Here is a 17,589-nt window from a genome sequence, read left to right on the forward strand (position 1 = left end):
CCTGAGCAACTGAGCACGGCTGGGGATAAACAAGTGTGCTGACAAATCTCACTTGGAATGTGTAACAACAAATCACAAGTGGGCTCTTAGGACACCCAACCATCCTATGATTTCTCTGCTCAATACTCTCTTCTGCTCTCTGAAATTCCCCTTCTTGCCTCAGATGGCAACACTGCCTGGCCCCATCCTCAGAACTTCCTCATCTTTCCACCAGTGCTTCTTATGATATCTATTCCCTGCAATTTCCGTTCTTGTGTTTGTTTTTTTGGTCATTCATGTTAAATGCATTCCTCAAATGTCTGGTCATCCTTCCTTCTCCGTTCACATCCCAACCACTCCGATGAAGAGTACCCTTGTTGAGATAATGCCTAGCCCAATGGTCAGTATTCACTCTCTTAGCAGCATTTAACAGAGTTGTTAAATGCACTCACTCTTTGAAGCACTGTGTTGGCCTCTGGGACAGCACACTCCCCTGGTTTCCCTCTCCCTTTGCTAGGGTATCCTTGTGCTGGTTTTTCCTCCTCCTGCCTCTCTGTCTGTCCCCTACTCTCCTTTCTCCCTTGCCCTCCACACCTGTCTTCCCCGTGCTTCCTCGTGTTTATTTCGTTTTTAATATTTATTTATTTATTTATTTATTTATTTATTTATTTATTTATTTGGCTGCACCCAGTCTTAGTTGCAGCATGTGGGATCTTTAGTTGCGGCATACAAACTCTTAGTTGCGGCCTGTGGGATCTAGTTCCCTGACCAGGGATTGACCCTGGGCCCCCTGCATTGGGAACGTGGAGTCTTAGCCACTGTACCCCAGAGAAGTCCCTTTTTTTTTTTTAAGTATTTATTTTTGGCCACGCCGTGCAGCACGCGGGATTTTAGTCCCCTGACCAGGGATCGAACCCATGCCCCCTGCAGTGGAAGTGCAGAGTCTTAAACACTGGACCGCCAGGGAAGTGCCTGCTGTGCCCATTCTTTGCAGGCCAAGCCCCTTTCCCCAGGGCCTTTGCACTTACTGTTGCCTTCGCTGGAACACTCTTCCTCCCAAATCCCACTCCCTTCCTGAAGGTCACTGTCTCAGAGAGACCTTCCCTGACCTCGCTAACTAAAATAGCCTGTCAGTCTACCTCCTTATCTTGTTTCCTTTTTCTTCACAACACGTATTTCTCCCCAAAGTTGTACATGTATTGTTGACTTGTTTATTGTCTGCCTCTCCCCAACTGAATCCCCAGCACACTGAACAATATCTGGTACACAGTAAGTACTCAATAACCTTTGTCATATGAAAGAAAGAAAAGGAGAGGGAAGAAAGAGAGAAAGAACAGGTAAGCAAAAAGCCTGAGAAAACAGGTTTCGGTTAAAGCCAGCTGAAACCACCGGCTCCTCCCCTCTGCATATTCCATCAATCATGTTGATGGTGGCACAGCAATGACAAGCACAAGAGTCTGCCAGGCATGAGTACAAGTCCCAGTTTGACTGGTGTCAGCTGTGTGGTTTTAAGCAAGTTACTTAATCTCTCTGAGCCACATACCCCCCTTCGGCAACTTTTTATGAGTGCCTATTTACAACAGAGGCATTATGCCATATCTGTTGTGAGGATTATATAAGATAATTTATGAAATGTCTCTGATACCAATCATAAGTACTCAGTAATCTGGTGTCATTTACACCCATTCTTCAAGTTTTGCCATGATACATTCTCATCTGTTTATAATCATCTGTGTTTGCAATTCAGATATTCTCAGTGATCAAAGAATTATTTAGGACTGTTTTGGTGGGGTTTTTGTTTTGTTTTGTTTTGTTTTTGGCCATGCCACACAGCATGTGGGATCTTAGTTCCCCGACCAAGGATTGAACCCGTGCCCCCTGCAGTGCAAGCGTGGAGTCTTTTTTTTTTTCGGCTGCGTTGGGTCTTCACTGCTGCGTTCGGGCTTCTCATTGCGGTGGCTTCTCTTGCTGCGGACCACGGGCTCTAGGCCCGCGGGCTTCAGTAGCTGCTGCACGCAGGCTCTGTAGTTGTCGCTCACGGGCTCTAGAGCACAGGTTCAGTAGTTGGGGCGCACGGGCTTAGTTGCTCCGAGGCATGTGGGATCTTCCCAGACCAGGAATTGAACCCGTGTCCCCTGCATTGGCAGGCGGATTCTTAACCACTGCGTCACCAGGGAAGCCCGGAAGCGTGGAGTCAACCACTGGACCACCAGGGAAGTTCCAGGACTGTTTGGGGGTTTTTTCCTTTTTTTTTTTTTTTTTTGCAGTTCGCGGGCCTCTCACTGTTGTGGCCTCTCCCGTTGCGGAGCACAGGCTCCGCACGCGCAGGCTCAGCGGCCATGGCTCACGGGTACAGCCGCTGCACACGGACCGTGGCACGAACCCATGTCCCCTGCATTGGCAGGCGGACTCTCAACCACTGCGCCACCAGGGAAGCCCAGGAGTGTGTTTTTTACTTCCCACATAGTTGTGTATTTTCCAAATTCCCTTTTGCTATTGATTTCTAATTTCACTCCAGTTTCGTTGGAGAATATTTTGTGACTTCAACATTTTTAAATTAATTGAGACTTTTTGTGGCCTACCCTATGGTCCATCCTGGAGAATGTTGCATGTGCACTTGAGAAGAATGTGTATTTTGCTGTTACTGTGTGGAGTAGTCCTCCTATGAACGTGCCATACTATTTCTACATACTGCAGCTGGAGCTGGTGGTTTTTTTTTTTTAAGTATTTATTTATTTATATGTTTGCCACGTAATGTCTTAGTTGTGTCACTCAGGATCTTTTGTTGTGGTGCGTGGTCTTCTCTCTAGTTGTGGTGTGCAGGCTCCAGAATGCATGGATTCCAGAGCACGAGGGCTCATTAGTTGTGGCGGGTGGGCTCTGTAGTTGCAGCACGTGGTCTTAGTTGCCCTGAGGCATGTGGGATCTTAGTTCGCTGACCAGGGATTGAACCAGCGTCCCCTCCATTGCAAGATGGATTCTTAACCACTGGACCACCAGAGAGTCCCTGGAGCTGGTGTTCTGAATTGAAAATATGATCCAGACAATCCCCCACTTAAAATTAACTCTCAAGCTAAAGTGCTGTCTCTATAACATAGTTTATAAGGCCCTTTATGTACTCACTCCTGCCCACCTGTCTGGAATCACATCTCTTATTTACTACTAAATTTTTTATTGTAATAAAATATAAATAACATAAAATTTAGCATTTTAACCACTTTTGGTGTACAATTCAGTAGCATGAAGTGCATTTACCTTGTTGTGCAATCCCCTCTTTTCTTTTTGACACTCTTGTCTCCAGCCATCTGAACTACTTTTAGTGCTCCTACATTCATTCAACAAAAGCTGTTGAATGTCTACTAGGTGCCAGGCACAGTTTGAAGCACTGGAAGTACATCAGGGAACAAAGTAGACAGAAATTCCTAGCCCCATGGAACTTACATGTATAAAGGGAGACAAAAAAATAAGTGCAATATACAGCATGTTAAATAGTGAATCATACTGAGAAGAAAAAGCAAGGAAGGCAGATAGGAAGATGTGTGTGTGTGTGTGTGTGTTGAAATTTTAGAAAGAATAATCAGGGAAGGTCTCACTGGAGAGACATTTAAAAAAAGACCAGAAGGAAGGAGGGAAGTCATTTGTATATTTTGGGGAGAAGCATTTGGACAGAGGGAAGAGCAAGTGCAAAGTCATGAGGCAGGATCATGCCTGACATGTTCAATGAATGTTGATGAGGTCAGTTTGGCTAGTGCAATCAGATAACATAGGGCCTTTGAGAAGCTTTTCATCATTCTCAACCGAAAATACGATCCAGAAAATTTCCTGCAATTGGAAGCCATTGGAAAGTTTTGAGCAGGGAAGTGACATGATATGCTTTAAATTTTAAAGATCGCTTTGGCTCCTCTATTGAAAATACACCGTAGGGACGCAAAGTCTGGGAGAGAGAAACCATTAGGAGGCTATTGCAATAATCCAGGTGATAGATGAAGTTGACTTGACAAGGTTGGTAGCAGTGGAGACAGTGAGAAATAGATTCTGACTGCTTGGAGGTGGGTAAGATGAAAGAGAAACCGAAGAGTCAGGATGACTGCAAGGGTTTTGGCTTAAGGACCTGGAAGAGTGCAATTGTCGTTTACTGAGCTAGCGAGGACTGTGGGGTATTTTGGGAGGAGGGAATATCGGAAGCTCAGTTTTGGACTTGTTAAGTTTGCTATCTCTGGTTGAAATCCAAGTGGAGATGTGGAATAAGGAAGGGATATATAGTATTCTGGAGTCCAGGGGAAAGTGGGTTGGAGTTATAATTTGGGAATTATCAGTGTGTAACTTTGTTTACTATTGTGGGAGTGGAGTCATTTAATAAACATACATTACTGAGCTGAGCACCTGCTTGGCGTGAGGCAAGACGCACAGGTTTTAGCCTTAGGTAGTTGTCAGGAAAGGGTGTCATTTATTGAGATAGGAAACACAAGAAGAGGTGCAGTTCTGGGAGGCGGTGACTGGATTCGTGTTGGATGTGTTGCATTTGTGGTGTCTGTGGAGGTGTCCAGGAAAGAGTTCGCTTTATGGGGGCTGCAGCTCAGGGGACAGGTCTGGTCTGGAGACTTGGCATGTAGTTGGCAACTGAAGCTGTAGGAGTGGTTGACATAGGCCAGGGGTAGCGTGAGTCTCTCGGCGGCCGGAAACAGGGATGACACATCTTCCCGCATCTATTTTTTCCTGTTTCCCTTAAGCGCCTGCTGTCATCACACAAAACGCCCTTAATCGACGGCTACCAAAGAATACTTTTTAAAAAATAAATAAATAAATTTATTTATTTATTTTAGGCTGCATTGGGTCTTCATTGCTGTGCACGGGCTTTTCTCTACTTGCGGCGAGCAGGGGCTACTCTTCCTTGCCGTGCAGGCTTCTCACTGCGGTGGCTTCCCTTGTGGCCGAGCAAGGGCTCTAGGCCTGTGGGCTCAGCAGTCGTGGTTCGCTGCTCTAGAGCACAGGCTCAGTAGTTGTGGCTCGCGGGCTTAGTTGCTCCACTGCATGTGGGATCTTCCCGGACCAGGGCTCAAACCCGGGTCCCCTGCATTGGCAGGCGGATCCTCAACCACTGCCACCAGGGAAGTCCCAAAGAATACTTTTTATTCCCCACAGCTCCTCCCTTCTCCCGGAGATTGAGGATAGAGGCAGGGTCTAAAAAACGCACCCCTAACGAGGTAAGCCTCCAGGGGTGGTGACGTCACCAAGGAAGCGGAGTATATGCGACCACGCCCCCGGCACCGGGAGGCGGGGCCAAGGGCTCAACCTGGAGCTGCACCGACCCCTCCCCAGGGCGCTTAGTTCCTCCGGCCGGTAGGCGTCAGGCCAGCTCGAGCAGGCCGCCGTCGGCCAGCAATCCCTGAGTACGGTTGTAGACGTCCTCTAGGGTGCCCGCGGCCCGGACCAGCGCGTTCCGCGCCTCCGCCTCTTTGGAACCCGGACACGCCAGCTCGAGCAAGCGGCCGCGACCCGGGAAGGCGAGGAATGCGAGGTGGGCGGCCTGACGGACGATCCAGGGGTGGTGCGGAGCCAGGGCCGTGCCGTAGGCGTCGCTGCACTGAGCGCCAGCGTCCGGGCCTCCGAGCATCCCGGTCGCCACCCGGTGGAGGCAGAGCTGGGACCAGCGTAGCGCACGGTGCAGTAAGAGCATCGTCAGTGAGCCCGGGGACTCGGCCGAGAGTCGTGGGGCGATCCCGGGCCGCTCCCATGCCACCATGGTCGCCAGCGACTTGTAGTGCGCGGCCTCTGGGCCGCGCACCAGAGCCTCGAGGGCTGTCACTTTGGCGGAGGCCTCACTTGTGGCAAACGCGAAGATGGAGCCGAGGGGAGTTAGGAACCTGTGTGTGTGATGGTGGGAAGGGTAGGAAGGTATGAGAGAGGGCGATGGAGCCACAAAGAGGCGGGGACTGGATGGGGGGGGCACCACTCACCGGACTAGCTCCCTCCATCCTGCCAGGTACTGCGACAACTCCACATCCCTTTCCGAGTTCAGACTGGCGCGGAACGGCCTCATCATGCGGCCCAGCATCCCCTGAGGGCCCAGACACGGAGGCTCTTCCCATTCCGGGGCCTCCAAGGGTCCCGACTGTTGCGGGACCTGGGGGTGAGATAGGAGGGGAAAGGAGTGGGAGCAGAATCCCTAGCTTGCTGGGTTCGCCAAACAGCCCAGTTGGGTTCTGAAGAAATTATTCCTAAGATCTAGATGGTGTCCCTCTTGCTGTATTCTCAGCTTCTGACGGGAGAAGGGAGAGGAGGAGGAGGGCCTGCCCTTCATCAGATCCTCAGCCTGGTCCACTTCCCCCTGCTCAGGGTCCTACCTGGAGTTCCCAGTCCCAGCCCTTCCGGGAGCATACCTGGAAAGGAGGCGGTTCCCTGGCAATGCAGGACTGGGCCCCAGAGCTGCAGCCTGAGAGGGCACCTGAGGGAAGTGAAAGAGAGCAGCGAGGGCTTGAGGAGAGACCTTAGGTCTCAAGGGCCTGGATTCCCCGGTTCCTCCCAGAGCAGGTGAGGGAAGGGGTACTCACGGAGGCTCCGATCCCGGAGATAAACAAGCAGTAGTGTGAAGACAGCAAGAGGAATCGCACTGCGCAACCAGCGCCGAGGGACCGGCTGAGGCAGTGCGACCCGCATGGCTGCTGCAGGGACCACCGCCCCCTCACCAGCCCCTCGCCAGGCCTTGTCCCTTCGCCTCCAGGAGGGGAGAGAAGCCGCAGTGCCTGAGGCACAAAGGGTTAATAATTAACCTACTAAGTCCCCCTCTCCTGTGCCCTTTGCCCCAGAGGGCAGCATCTGAGGAGAGAAGGACTGGATGAAGAGGATTTGGGGGATTCAGTAGCAGTGACACGTCAGTACATTTCCCTTTCCTGTAAGGCCAGGTTGTAGTAAGAGGAAGCCTGGGTATTGTGAGGAGAGGCTGAGGTCAGAACCAGTTCCCCCACTGAGCAGTGGTGGACCCTAAGTTGACTCTGGGCCTGAGTTCCTTCCACTGTACATTGAGGATAATAATATGTTCTTTTGCAGGCTTCATGTGAGGATTAAATGATACTGTATGTGCAAACACTGTAAATGGAAAAGCTTACTACAACTGCTCCATAAATCTTACCTTTTATTTATTTATTTTTTTGTGGTACGCGGGCCTCTCATTGTTGTGGCCTCTCCCGTTGCAGGGCACAGGCTCTGGACGCGCAGGCCCAGTGGCCATGGCTCACGAGCCTAGCCAAGCCACGGCATGTGGGATCTTCCCGGACTGGGGCACGAACCCATGTCCCCTGCATCGGCAGGCGGACTCTCAACCACTGCGCCACCAGGGAAGCCCATAAATCTTGCCTTTTAAGTTCAAGCATGGGGCACCTGGGATTCAGAGAACACCCACTTCTAAATTCTCTATCCTGTCCCCAAGGGACCTTATCTTATTATTTTTATTTTATTAATTAATTTATTTTTTGGCTGCGTTGGGTCTTCGTTGCTGCACGCGGGCTTTCTCTAGTTGCAGTGAGCCAGTGCTACTCTTCGTTGCGGCACGTGGGCTTCTCATTGTGGTGGCTTCTCTTGTTGTGGAGCACGGGCTCTAGGCGCGCGGGCTACAGTAGTTGTGGCACGAGGGCTCAGTAGTTGTGGCTCGCGGGCTCTAGAGTGCAGGCTCAGTAGTTGTGGCACACAGGCTTAGTTGCTCCGCGGCATGTGGGATCTTCCCGGACCAGGGCTCGAACCCGTGTCCCCTGCATTGGCAGGCGGATTCTCAACCACTGCACCATGAGTGAAGCCCAGGGGACCTTATCTTAATCTGGATGCCTGAGGTCTCAATTATATAGTTTAGGCTGTCACCTTTTATATTTTTGTAGTTTACATTTTTTAATCTCCAAATTGATTCCTCAGTCATTCATCAAACCAACCTTTATTAACTACCTCCACATGCCAGGCCCTGTACTAGGCCCCATGAAGACAAATGTGCCTTCACAGAGCTCAGGGTCCATTGGAGAATTTATCATCTGTCTCCCCCACTGGAATGTGAGCTCTGATGAAGACAGGGGCCTTTTCTTGGTGGCTGCTCTATTTAGCATTTAGAATATTGCCTGGGCCAAAACATTATTTTTAAATAAGTAATATTGAATAGACAAAGGAATGTGTATGCAGGGCAGGCAAATCAGGGGTGGTACTCCCCACAACAAAATTTTTTTTTTTTAATTAGGAGTCCCCCTGGTGGTCACAGGGGGAAAAACATTGAGGGAAAGGCTACAGGAAGCAATGAAAGAAATCGCTCTCCTGTTCTCAGTTCCGTCCATAAACTTTTTAAAACTGTTCCTGTCTCTGTGTACATTTTCTTTTGAGGGGAAGGGATGTCCCATATTCTCAAGGAGTCGGGGCCCCAGTCACTCACAAGATGCTTCCCAGCTCTCACAGTTCATGGATTCTTACTCTGTCTCACTCCGATGCTCCCTCACATCCTGGAGGTCCCTGGGGTCCCTGTCCAGTGGGATTCTGGAACCATCACTTCCATCCCTAGCCGTGGGTTCCCCATTTCCTAGTGCTGGAATGTTCCCTGGCTTGCTGTGACCTTAGGCAAGTCGCTTGCAATTTCGCAGCCCTAGTTCCCTCACTGGCAGAATAGGAATCGTAATTCTCACCTCCTAAAATTGTTGTGTGGATTAAATAAAACATGCCAGCAAAACGCTAACCACGATTCGTGGCCTATAGTCTGTAAACATTCGGTGGGTTGGTGGTTATTTAAACCCGTGGGTTCTTGCTGCCCCTCCCCCTCTGGCGCTGGGAGTGTCAGTCTCCCTGAGCTGAGAAACAAGTTTGTAGGCTTCCGGAACGGATTAGTTTTGAGTGTCACTTAATCCAGGTGGCCCTTCCGCAATCGGAGCCCTCTTAGGGCAAAGGTGGTATACACCTGCACAAAGGGCCTGGGCTCACAGAGGCTGCGGGATGGAGCGGGGTGCGGGAGCCAAGCTGCTTCTGCTGCTGTGGGCGACGTGCTTCGGGCGTGCAAGAGCAGATGCGTCAAGCGGCTACACATTGGTCATCGAGGTAACCAACGGGGGGCCCTGGGGCGACTGGGCCTGGCCAGAGATGTGTCCTGACGGATTCTTCGCCAGCGGGTTCTCGCTCAAGGTAGGGGCTCAGGCCTAGGTCTCGGTGGGGACCCCAAGCAGAGGATGGCAGTCTTCTGACTCGTCCTCCGCCGCCCAGGTGGAGCCCCCCCAAGGCATTCCTGACGACGACACGGCTCTGAACGGAATCCGGCTGCACTGCGCGCGCGGGAATGCGGAGCTCAACACGCATGTGGTGGAGTCCCAGTCTGGAAGGTGAGGGGCAAGGGCCGAGGATCCCCTAGGGTCGGGGTATGCCCCTTACTCTCCATTACACGCATCCCCTACCGACAGGCAGGTTCCTCCAGCGCTGTGGGGAGGTTTAGACCTGGGAAGCGGGTGGGAGACTGCCAGCTCCCCACCACAGTGGAGGTCAGGTGACTGGAGCACCTGACTGGGAAGCCCCGAGGCCTGGGTCCGGCTGGAGGTGGGTGGGGGGCGCCCGCGGAGACCGCGCGTCTCTGCTTCCCTCGCAGGTGGGGCGCGTGGAGTGAGCCGCTGTGGTGTCCCGGCGGCGGCTTCCTGGTGGCTTTCTCGCTTCGCGTGGAGGCCCCCGTGACCCCCTGGGACAACACGGCTGCGAACAACGTGCGCTTCCGCTGCTCCGACAGCACGGAGCTGCAGGGGCCCGGTCTGTCCTGGGGAGACTTTGGAAACTGGAGTGAGCCTTGCCCTAAAGGAGTGTGCGGCTTGCAGACCAAGATCGAGCAGCCTAGAGGCTTCCTCGATGACACCGCTGTTAACGACGCGCGCTTTTTCTGCTGCCGCAGTTGACACCATCGCCGCCCTCTCCCAGCCCAAGCCTAGTCCCACCTCCGCTATTAAAGCTTCTCTGTCTTGGCTTTGGTGTCGCTTGTTTTAGGGGTGGGAAACTGCGTAGCCCCATCTTCCTCCTAACCTAGCATCGGGCCAGGCCCAATTAGGATTTGTTCTCAGGAGTCCACGGCAAGCTACTGTAAGTTACTGACCCATAGTTCAGAAAAGACACACTTAAACACAATTTTGCGTACAAGTTAAGGAAGTCCCTGCCTTTCTGTGAGCCTCTGCAGACACCTCGTCCCCATTAAGAGACCAGGTTGTTTCCTTTCTGAACCACCAGTGACCCCAGATCAAGAAACTTCTACCAAATTAGGAGGTGACAATGCTATATCGTCTTAAGGTTTCATTTTCTAGAACTTAGGAGGCTAAGATGTCGTTTCCATAGTTTTCCTTCCCCCCTGCGCCAAAACTCAAACAGTGGCTTTTCTGTATACTGAGTCCCATTGAGGGTCTTCGTCCTTGCTGCCCTCTCTGCCTGGAATCCCCCAACTGTCCAGATGGTTAGCCCATCCACCAGATCTCAGCTCCAATTTCTCTTTCTTGGACTTTATCTTATTAAAAAAGTCCATCCATCAGTCAATATCTATCCCACTACCTCCGTGTTTTTAAAAAGTGCTTATCACCAATTAAAATAATCTATTGCCTCTTTTAAAAATTGCCCATCTTCTACCCCTGGAATGTTAAATTCTTTAAGAGCACAGAACTTGCCTGTCTTGTTTACACTTGTGCACTAATAGTTCAATAACTATTTATTAAGGAAATAACAAGCGGGGTGCAAGGGTCCCAAACACGAGAGCCCCAAGCCACGGTGTATATGGAGACCTTCGGACACTCCTTGTAAAGGGCACAATCTGAGACGCGGAAGAGAGCTCTAAATAGTTTATTCCAGGGCGGGGGGGGGCAGGCGGGTGTCCAGGAGCGACGGACCAGGTCCGTGGAGCCTCAGTGAGGGGCGCCCTGCGGAAAAAAAGTGAGGACTTAGTCAGGGAGCAAATAGATTTCCTCGACAGCTCCATCCCACACAGTCCCACCTCCTTCTTCCGACAATCGCCGCAGAAGACACCAATGGACGCGTTCACCAGCTGCACCCCACACAGCAAAATCTCCAGGCACGAGGCGGCCACCAGCAGCGAGAAGAGCGTCACGTTCCAGTAGACTACACCAGGCGGCTCCACGCACGAGCTCCACTGAGTGCGGTTGAGCAGGTAGGAGCCTCTGCGGGCGGGGCAGGGTCACGTGAGAGAAGGAGGTCACGCGGAGCGCGCCCCACCTCGGGGCTCCCCGCCCCGCGCAGGCGCCGAGGGGTATATGCGAAGGACTCGTTCGGCCCACGTGGAGGAAGCTGTCTCGAAGCCGAGTCCCACCTAGGTTTCTCGGTCCACGTGGGAAAGGCAGGTGGGCAGTAGCAGAGAATGGGGGCGGGGGCGCGAATACAGGCTGAGCCTTACGCGGTCTGTTGGAAGTGGTATGCCCAGGAGCCGTTGATTAAGCATTGTGGTCCATTTCGGAGCCCGGCTCCTGATACCGAGAGGCAGTAGATGGCACCAAGCATCCCGAACGCCGAGCAGAAGACCGATCGTAGCATCTGGATACAGAGTGCGAGGAGAGGTGAGTTGGGCCGTCCCCGCCCCACTCGTGGGCAAAGCGCGCCTAGCTCCCCCCGCCCTTTGTTACCGAGCTCTAGCCAGTCTCGTTAAAAATACATTTCCCGTCAAACTCCAGGGCTTGGAGTTCGGATAATTCTAAGAGCCAGTGGCCGCGGAGGTTCATGGGGATTGTAGTTCCCGCTGGTCAGGCCCACTGAAGCCTAAGATTTGCTGGTGCGAGGGAGCGGTAAGATGGAGCCTAGGACTCTGCAGAGGAGCTCGTGAAGCTGGGAATTCTGTGGAGGGGTTTAGGTGTGATTCTTCGAAGACAGATTCAAAGACCTATGCTGAGTGCCGTCTTAACTTGCATCTTACCCTGCAGCGATTCCCACAGCAGCCTGCACCACAACAGCCTTTGCCCCCTGCTCGGACGGCGGAAATTCCTGGACACAGTACCTGTGGGATCAGAGTCGATGTGATAGCGAGTCACCCAGGTCCCCAACTTGGATCAGTGCTTACCCTGTATTGTGACGAGGTAAGCTTCCTGTGATGCCTTCAGCCATTTGGACTATAGGGAGACCTTATCTCTACTTCTCCTGGAGCACTGTGGGGCTCTGCTTTAAATTTATCTATATTTATGTGTCTACTTATCTCTGTCCAGATTGTAGCCTCCAGGAGGATAGGGCGTGATATCATTATATCCCCCATAAATCTCAGCATATAGTAGGTGCCCAACTGAATGGGAGTCAGGAGGCCTGGGTTTAATGCCAACCTTGTGCTCACTTCACACTCCGTGAATTGATTCATCTCTCTGGGTCTCAGTTTTGTCCTCTGTAAAATGGGCTGTTCTCAGGATTTAATGAAATAACAGGTTGCCTTGATGTCAAGACTTGCTCAGAGTAAATGGTCAATAACTATAGAGTCCCTCAGCAGCAGGAAGGAATAGTGGTGTTGGAATGCCTGGCGAACTGGGATTATGGTGGAGGGTGGAGGAGCATGTAAGACTCTGACGGGAAGGGTAGGAATCCCCAAGATACAGCTTGATCCTCTTTGTCTTTCTTTCTCCCGTGGCCCTCCTCAGAGAGCCCATCCCCTTCCAGGGCATCAGCTGCTCCCTCTAACAATTGTTGTCTCCTAAATTGATGCCTCCAAATTCAAATCTAACTGCCTGAAGGGTATGTTCGTTTGAATGTCTTGGTTTTAGCTTAAGTTCATCCAGCCTCATACTAATCTCACAATTTCCTCCCCCTAATTCATCTCCCTTTGACTTTCTTGTCTCCATCAGTGGAAATATCCTGCAGGTCACCCCGGCCTAAAAACTTGAGTCCTTCACACCTAGCCAGACGTCAAGTCTTTGGGACTTTTCCTTCAATGGCTCTTGAATCTGTCAGTCCATTTTTCTTCCCCACGGTCAATCCCCAATCACCTCCCATGAGAAGGATGTGGTCAGCCTTCCTACTAGATTTTTGTATCTCTTACCCTGTGCCAACTTACATTCCATTCTACATTGCTACCGCCAGATTAAACTTAGCTTTCAACTGGTCTTTTCCCTGATCCAATCCTTTAGGGTCTCCTCAAAGAGTAGCCCATGAAGACTGAACTCCAGGGGCTTTCCTGGTGGCACAGTGGTTGAGAGTCCGCCTGCCGATGCAGGGGACACGGGTTCGTGCCCCGGTCCGGGAGGATCCCACATGCCGCGGAGCGGCTGGGCCCGTGAGCCATGGCTGCTGAGCCTGCGCGTCCGGAGCCTGTGCTCCACAACGGGAGAGGCCACAACAGTGAGAGGCCCGCATACCGCAAAAACAAAAACAAAAACAAAAAGACTGAACTCTAGGAAGGTGTTCGAGGCATCTCACTTTTGGCTCCAGCCTTAACTTTGTTGCACCAGACCAGGTTCTTTGCCTGTCTTCCCATCTCTGGAATTCCACAGCTGTCTGCATCTGTGCCTCCCTGTCTTCCTTGTCTGGCACACACCAACAGGGCGGCATTTTGATCTTCTCCAAAGGAGGGGCTGAGAGTTTTAGTTCCATTATATCATCCACGGTGACCTTACAGAAACACCTGCAGAGTTGAATGAACTTTCCACCAGACACTCTTCCCTCTTCCATGTCTCATGGCAGGTCTAGGGCTAATGCTGGCCCCCTTGCTTAGCCTTTCTGTTTACATCACTTACTCAGAAGCTCCTGGATCCAAAGACACCTGGAATTTGGATTTACCAATTTCAAACAACCTCTCTGTTTGTGTGGTTTTCTTCATAAATTTATTTATTTATTTTTGGCTGTGTTGGGTCTTTGTTCCTGCGCACAGGGTTTCTCTAGTTGCCACGAGTGGGGGTTACTCTTTGTTGAGGTGCGCAGGCTTCTTACTGCGGTGGCTTTTCTTGTTGAGGAGCACGGGCTCTAGGCACGTGGGCTTCAGTAGTTGCAGCACGCGGGCTCAGTAGTTGTGGCTCACGGGCTCTAGAGCACAGGCTCAGTAGTTGTGGCGTACAGGGCTTAGTTGTTCTGCAGCATGTGGGATCTTCCTGGACCAGGGATCGAACCCTGCATTGTGTCCCCTGCATTGGCAGGCGGATTCTTAACCACTGCGCCACCAGGGAAGCCCTGTTTGTGATTTTAAAAAAAATATTTACTTATTTATTTGGCTGCACCAGATCTTAGTTGCAGCACGCAGGATCTTTAGTTGCAGCATGTGGGATCTTAGTTCCCCGTCCAGGGATGGAACCTGGGCCCCCTGCATTGGGAGCACAGAGTCTTAGCCACGGGACCACCAGGGAAGTCCCTGATTTTTACTTTTCTAGCCACAGTGTTTCCTTTTGTTGTCTGAACTCGTCTGTCTTGCTCTCTGCTATCTCGTCTCATTGAAAAGAGAAGAGTAATTGAAAAGGCAGGAGGAAGCACTGAGTTTATAGCTCGAGTCTGTTTAATTTTCTCCATCTCCATGGCCACTGGCCTCATCTAAGCCACTATCATCTCCCCTGGACAACTGTAGTGACCTCAGTCTGTTCTTTCTGCATCCAGTGCTGATCTCCTATTGTTTACTCACCACCCAACAGCCAGCCATATCCAGCGGGATATGGAGCAACTAGAACTCTCATCCTCTGCTGGTGGGAATACAATTGGCGTAAGTACTTCAGACAACTCTTTGGTAATATCTGTTAGCACTGAACATTTGCATACCTTAAGAATCAGCAGTTTTACTCCTAGGTATCTATCCAACAGAAATGCAAACGTACATTCACCTAAAGACATTTACAGGAATGTTTATAGAGCATTATTTAGAATAAACCCAAGTTGGGAACTATCCAAATGTCCATCAACAGTAGAATGTTTAAATAAATTGTAGTAATACTTACACAATGGAAATAACTGTGTAAATATTAGAAATAATAAACTACAGCACTGTGTAACAATATGGGTGAAACTTACAAACATAATGTTGACCTCAAGAAGCCAGAACAAAAGTGTCCATTCTGTATGATTCCATTTATATAAAGTGCTAAACAGACAAAACTAACCTCTGGGATAGAAGTCAGGATAGTGGGGCCCTTGTTGGTGTGGGGTAGGGCCTGGTGGGAGGCATGTCTGGGGTTCTTGTAATGACCCACATCTTGATCTGAGTGCCCAGAACATGGGTGTGTTCCCTTTATAAAAATTCACTGAGCTGTAGATTAAGGATCTGGGCATTTGTCTGTATGACTTTTTAAAAAGGTAAAAAGTCCTTCAATAGTTTTCTGTGCACTTATAATAAAATTCAAATTCCTCACTGTGCCTTTCAAGGGTGTAGGTGCTCTGGCCTCTGCCCTCCTCCGATTTCACTTCCTCAAACCTCAGCTGCACTGGCGGCCTCTCCAGCCCTGAGACGTGCAGGCCTCTTCCTGCCTTACACTTTGTACTCACCTGTCTGCCATGCTGATTCCTTCTTTTTGTCTTTTGGGTCTCAGTTCAGAAGTCACCTCACCAAGGCCTTCCTTGAAAATGCTATAAAATGTGGCCCCCCACCTTGCCTCAGGAGCTCTTTACACAGCATCCTGCTTTGTTTTCTTGATGGTCCCTACTTTTATCTGAGATCATCTCGCTCGTCTGTTTACTTTGTTCATTCACTATTAATCCAGTGCCTGTTAATCCAGGCCTAGGCGCCTGGCACACAGCAGCCAATGAAACAGGCAGCCCTTCCTCCTGTGGGGTGTACAGTTTTGCTTCCTTGATACTGTGTGTCTCTCCAGCAGAAACACCGGCTTCAGGGAGTGCAGGGCCCTCGCCTGTGTCCCTGTGGCATAGCATTGACTGTGAATACACTTGAGAACCTTCTCCAGGGTGGCTGAGAGCATGGAGGCCGGGGGGCAGCTGGGAATGAGCATGTTGGGGGGGCATCCTTGGGGGTCTCCCCGAAGCAGGCAAGTAAGATCGTGGGGAGGTGGTGGTGGTTTGGGCTGGAGGAGGGGTGTGATGTGACAGCGGTGGGGAGGGTGGGGCTGGTAGGAGTGTGACGTCTCAGAGAGGGTTGAGGTCAGAGATATGGCCTGGAGTCCAACAGCCATACATCCATGGGGGAGGGGGAGGGGGAGGGGGAGGGGGAGGGACGACCTGGATGGGTAAGGGGATTGTTGGGTAAAGGAGAAGAGGTGTCCCCATTAGCTAACAGACTTGTGGCCAGTGAAAGAGACAAAGGTGAGGCGTCCCCCGGAGAATTTCATCAGTCAGCCATCCTGAGAAGTGGGGAACCGTGCGTGCAGGGTAGATCTTTTATCTTCATGCCATAAAGATGTTAAATTCGCTTGACCTTCCAGAAAGTTCCCCTGGGGACTTTCCTGGCAGTCCAGTGGTTAAGACAGTGGGCACGGTGTCAATCCCTTGTGGGAGAACCAAGAACCCGCATGCCACGCGGTGCACAAACAAACAAAACAACAAAAAAGTTCCCTGAATGGGGAGGGGGCGGTGAATGGGGGTTAGGAAGTCCAGGAGGTCTGTGTCTCCCCTTCCCCAACTTCTCCTGACAGATCCTAGTCTCCAGGAAGCCACGGGGACCCCTTCTCCACCATACTGACCCGGGTTCTGAGTTTATCCTTACTGCCCAGCACACTGGGCATCCAGAAACCTGGGTGGAGAGTGAAGGGACATGGAAGTGGGGGAGGTGACACTGAGCTGATAGGTAGAAAGACTGATCTGCGACATCACTCCCTGGCTCCAGATACTGTCACTGTAAACCACACCCGCAGGAAGCCCATTATTATCTTAACCTGATAACCTCCCATGGAAACAGCTGTTCCTTCTGCCTCAACCCCTGTAATGAGGTGTTCCCGGCATCTGCTCAGCAGTGGGGATGGCGAGGGGCTGGTAGGACATACTCCCTACCCAGGAGGGAAGAGTTTCGAGCAGTAAGACTCCTTCCTTCTCATCCCCCTCAGACATTCAGCTCAGGACCCTGGGGCTGAGAACCTCCCCTACAGAGTGCTCAGTGTTTGGGGGCAGCCTGGGCGGGCTCCTGGTCCCCACCAAGCCACCACCGTCCCTTCCCGGGCAGCCATCCTTTTCCCTCACTCCCTCTCCCTCCTGTTCAGGACGCCGGAGAGTGGCGCCCAGCCCCCTGGCCCGTGTGCCCTGGCCAGCCCTCTCACCATCAGGCCCCCGCCGATGAAGCCAGCCATGAGCCAGACTTGCAAGCTGAGGTGGTCCTTGATCCAGGTGGTCTGACCATAGGGCACTAGCAGGAGGGTGTTGGCCACAATGCAGACCAGGGAGAGGGGGATGAGGGAGAGCCCCACGAAGCGGGCGCACTTTCCCGTGCACATGCTGAGGCTCTTGGAAAGGACAGGCAGCAAGTGAAAGTGAGCCGGAGGTTCCCCGGTCCAGAGGGAAAAACAAGCCCCGAGCAAAGGTCGAGGAGGAGGTGTGGTGAAGCTGGCAGTAGCTGATGATAAGGGACGGAGGCAGGAGACACGGGGCTGCAGCAGAGACGCGGGCAAAGGGGAGGATGTGGTGGAGGAGGTGGGGGAGCTTGACACACAGAGACGTTGCCTGGGCTACTTGTGTTCTTCCTCTTTTTCTGCACGCACCTCTCCACAGAACCTAGGTCTACTCCTTCCC

General features: G+C 51.6%; 3 protein-coding genes across 4 annotated transcripts; 1 reads left to right on the top strand and 2 right to left on the bottom strand.

Moving 5' to 3' along the window:
- Positions 1 to 5,158: 5,158 nt before the first annotated feature.
- On the bottom strand, positions 5,159 to 7,252 carry LOC308607233 (glycolipid transfer protein domain-containing protein 2-like). Its single transcript, XM_081218946.1, is given in 5 exon segments — positions 5,159 to 5,843; positions 5,937 to 6,103; positions 6,360 to 6,442; positions 6,445 to 6,525; positions 6,528 to 7,252. Coding segments are annotated over 5 exon segments (957 nt in total). The 5' UTR covers positions 6,637 to 7,252; the 3' UTR covers positions 5,159 to 5,326.
- Positions 7,253 to 7,368: 116 nt separating this feature from the next.
- VMO1 (vitelline membrane outer layer 1 homolog) lies at positions 7,369 to 9,940 on the top strand. 2 transcript variants are annotated; one of them, XM_081219144.1, is made up of 3 exons: positions 7,369 to 9,120; positions 9,199 to 9,314; positions 9,710 to 9,940. In XM_081219144.1, the coding sequence occupies exons 1-3, from the start codon at positions 8,935 to 8,937 to the stop codon at positions 9,870 to 9,872; spliced, it is 465 nt and encodes a 154-aa protein (XP_081075270.1). In that variant the 5' UTR covers positions 7,369 to 8,934; the 3' UTR covers positions 9,873 to 9,940. The 2 variants fall into 2 exon arrangements, with proteins under 2 accessions (XP_081075270.1, XP_081075269.1); XM_081219143.1 differs by having other exon boundaries at positions 7,962 to 9,120; positions 9,575 to 9,940.
- Positions 9,941 to 10,648: 708 nt separating this feature from the next.
- Positions 10,649 to 17,580, bottom strand: TM4SF5 (transmembrane 4 L six family member 5). Its single transcript, XM_081219181.1, has 5 exons — positions 17,121 to 17,580; positions 11,879 to 11,959; positions 11,366 to 11,502; positions 10,949 to 11,132; positions 10,649 to 10,874 (listed from the first exon to the last, which is right to left on the bottom strand). The coding sequence occupies exons 1-5, from the start codon at positions 17,292 to 17,294 to the stop codon at positions 10,860 to 10,862; spliced, it is 591 nt and encodes a 196-aa protein (XP_081075307.1). The 5' UTR covers positions 17,295 to 17,580; the 3' UTR covers positions 10,649 to 10,859.
- Positions 17,581 to 17,589: the final 9 nt, after the last annotated feature.

This window comes from Mesoplodon bidens (assembly GCF_964165515.1).
Source record: "Mesoplodon bidens genome assembly, chromosome: 19".
NCBI lineage: Eukaryota > Metazoa > Chordata > Mammalia > Artiodactyla > Ziphiidae > Mesoplodon > Mesoplodon bidens.

Excerpts from the sequence above, each read along its gene's own strand:
- TM4SF5 (XM_081219181.1), bottom strand. The coding sequence starts at position 17,294 with ATGTGCACGGGAAAGTGCGCCCGCTTCGTGGGGCTCTCCCTCATCCCC. Across the intron at positions 11,503-11,878 it reads GCTGTGGGAATCGCTGCAGG|ATGCTACGATCGGTCTTCTG; the intron begins GTAAGATGCAAG and ends CTCTGTATCCAG. Across the intron at positions 11,133-11,365 it reads TACCACTTCCAACAGACCGC|AGGCTCCTACCTGCTCAACC; the intron begins GTAAGGCTCAGC and ends CCCCGCCCGCAG.
- VMO1 (XM_081219143.1), top strand. The coding sequence starts at position 8,935 with ATGGAGCGGGGTGCGGGAGCCAAGCTGCTTCTGCTGCTGTGGGCGACG. Across the intron at positions 9,121-9,198 it reads CCAGCGGGTTCTCGCTCAAG|GTGGAGCCCCCCCAAGGCAT; the intron begins GTAGGGGCTCAG and ends TCCGCCGCCCAG. Across the intron at positions 9,315-9,574 it reads GTGGAGTCCCAGTCTGGAAG|GTGGGGCGCGTGGAGTGAGC; the intron begins GTGAGGGGCAAG and ends CTTCCCTCGCAG.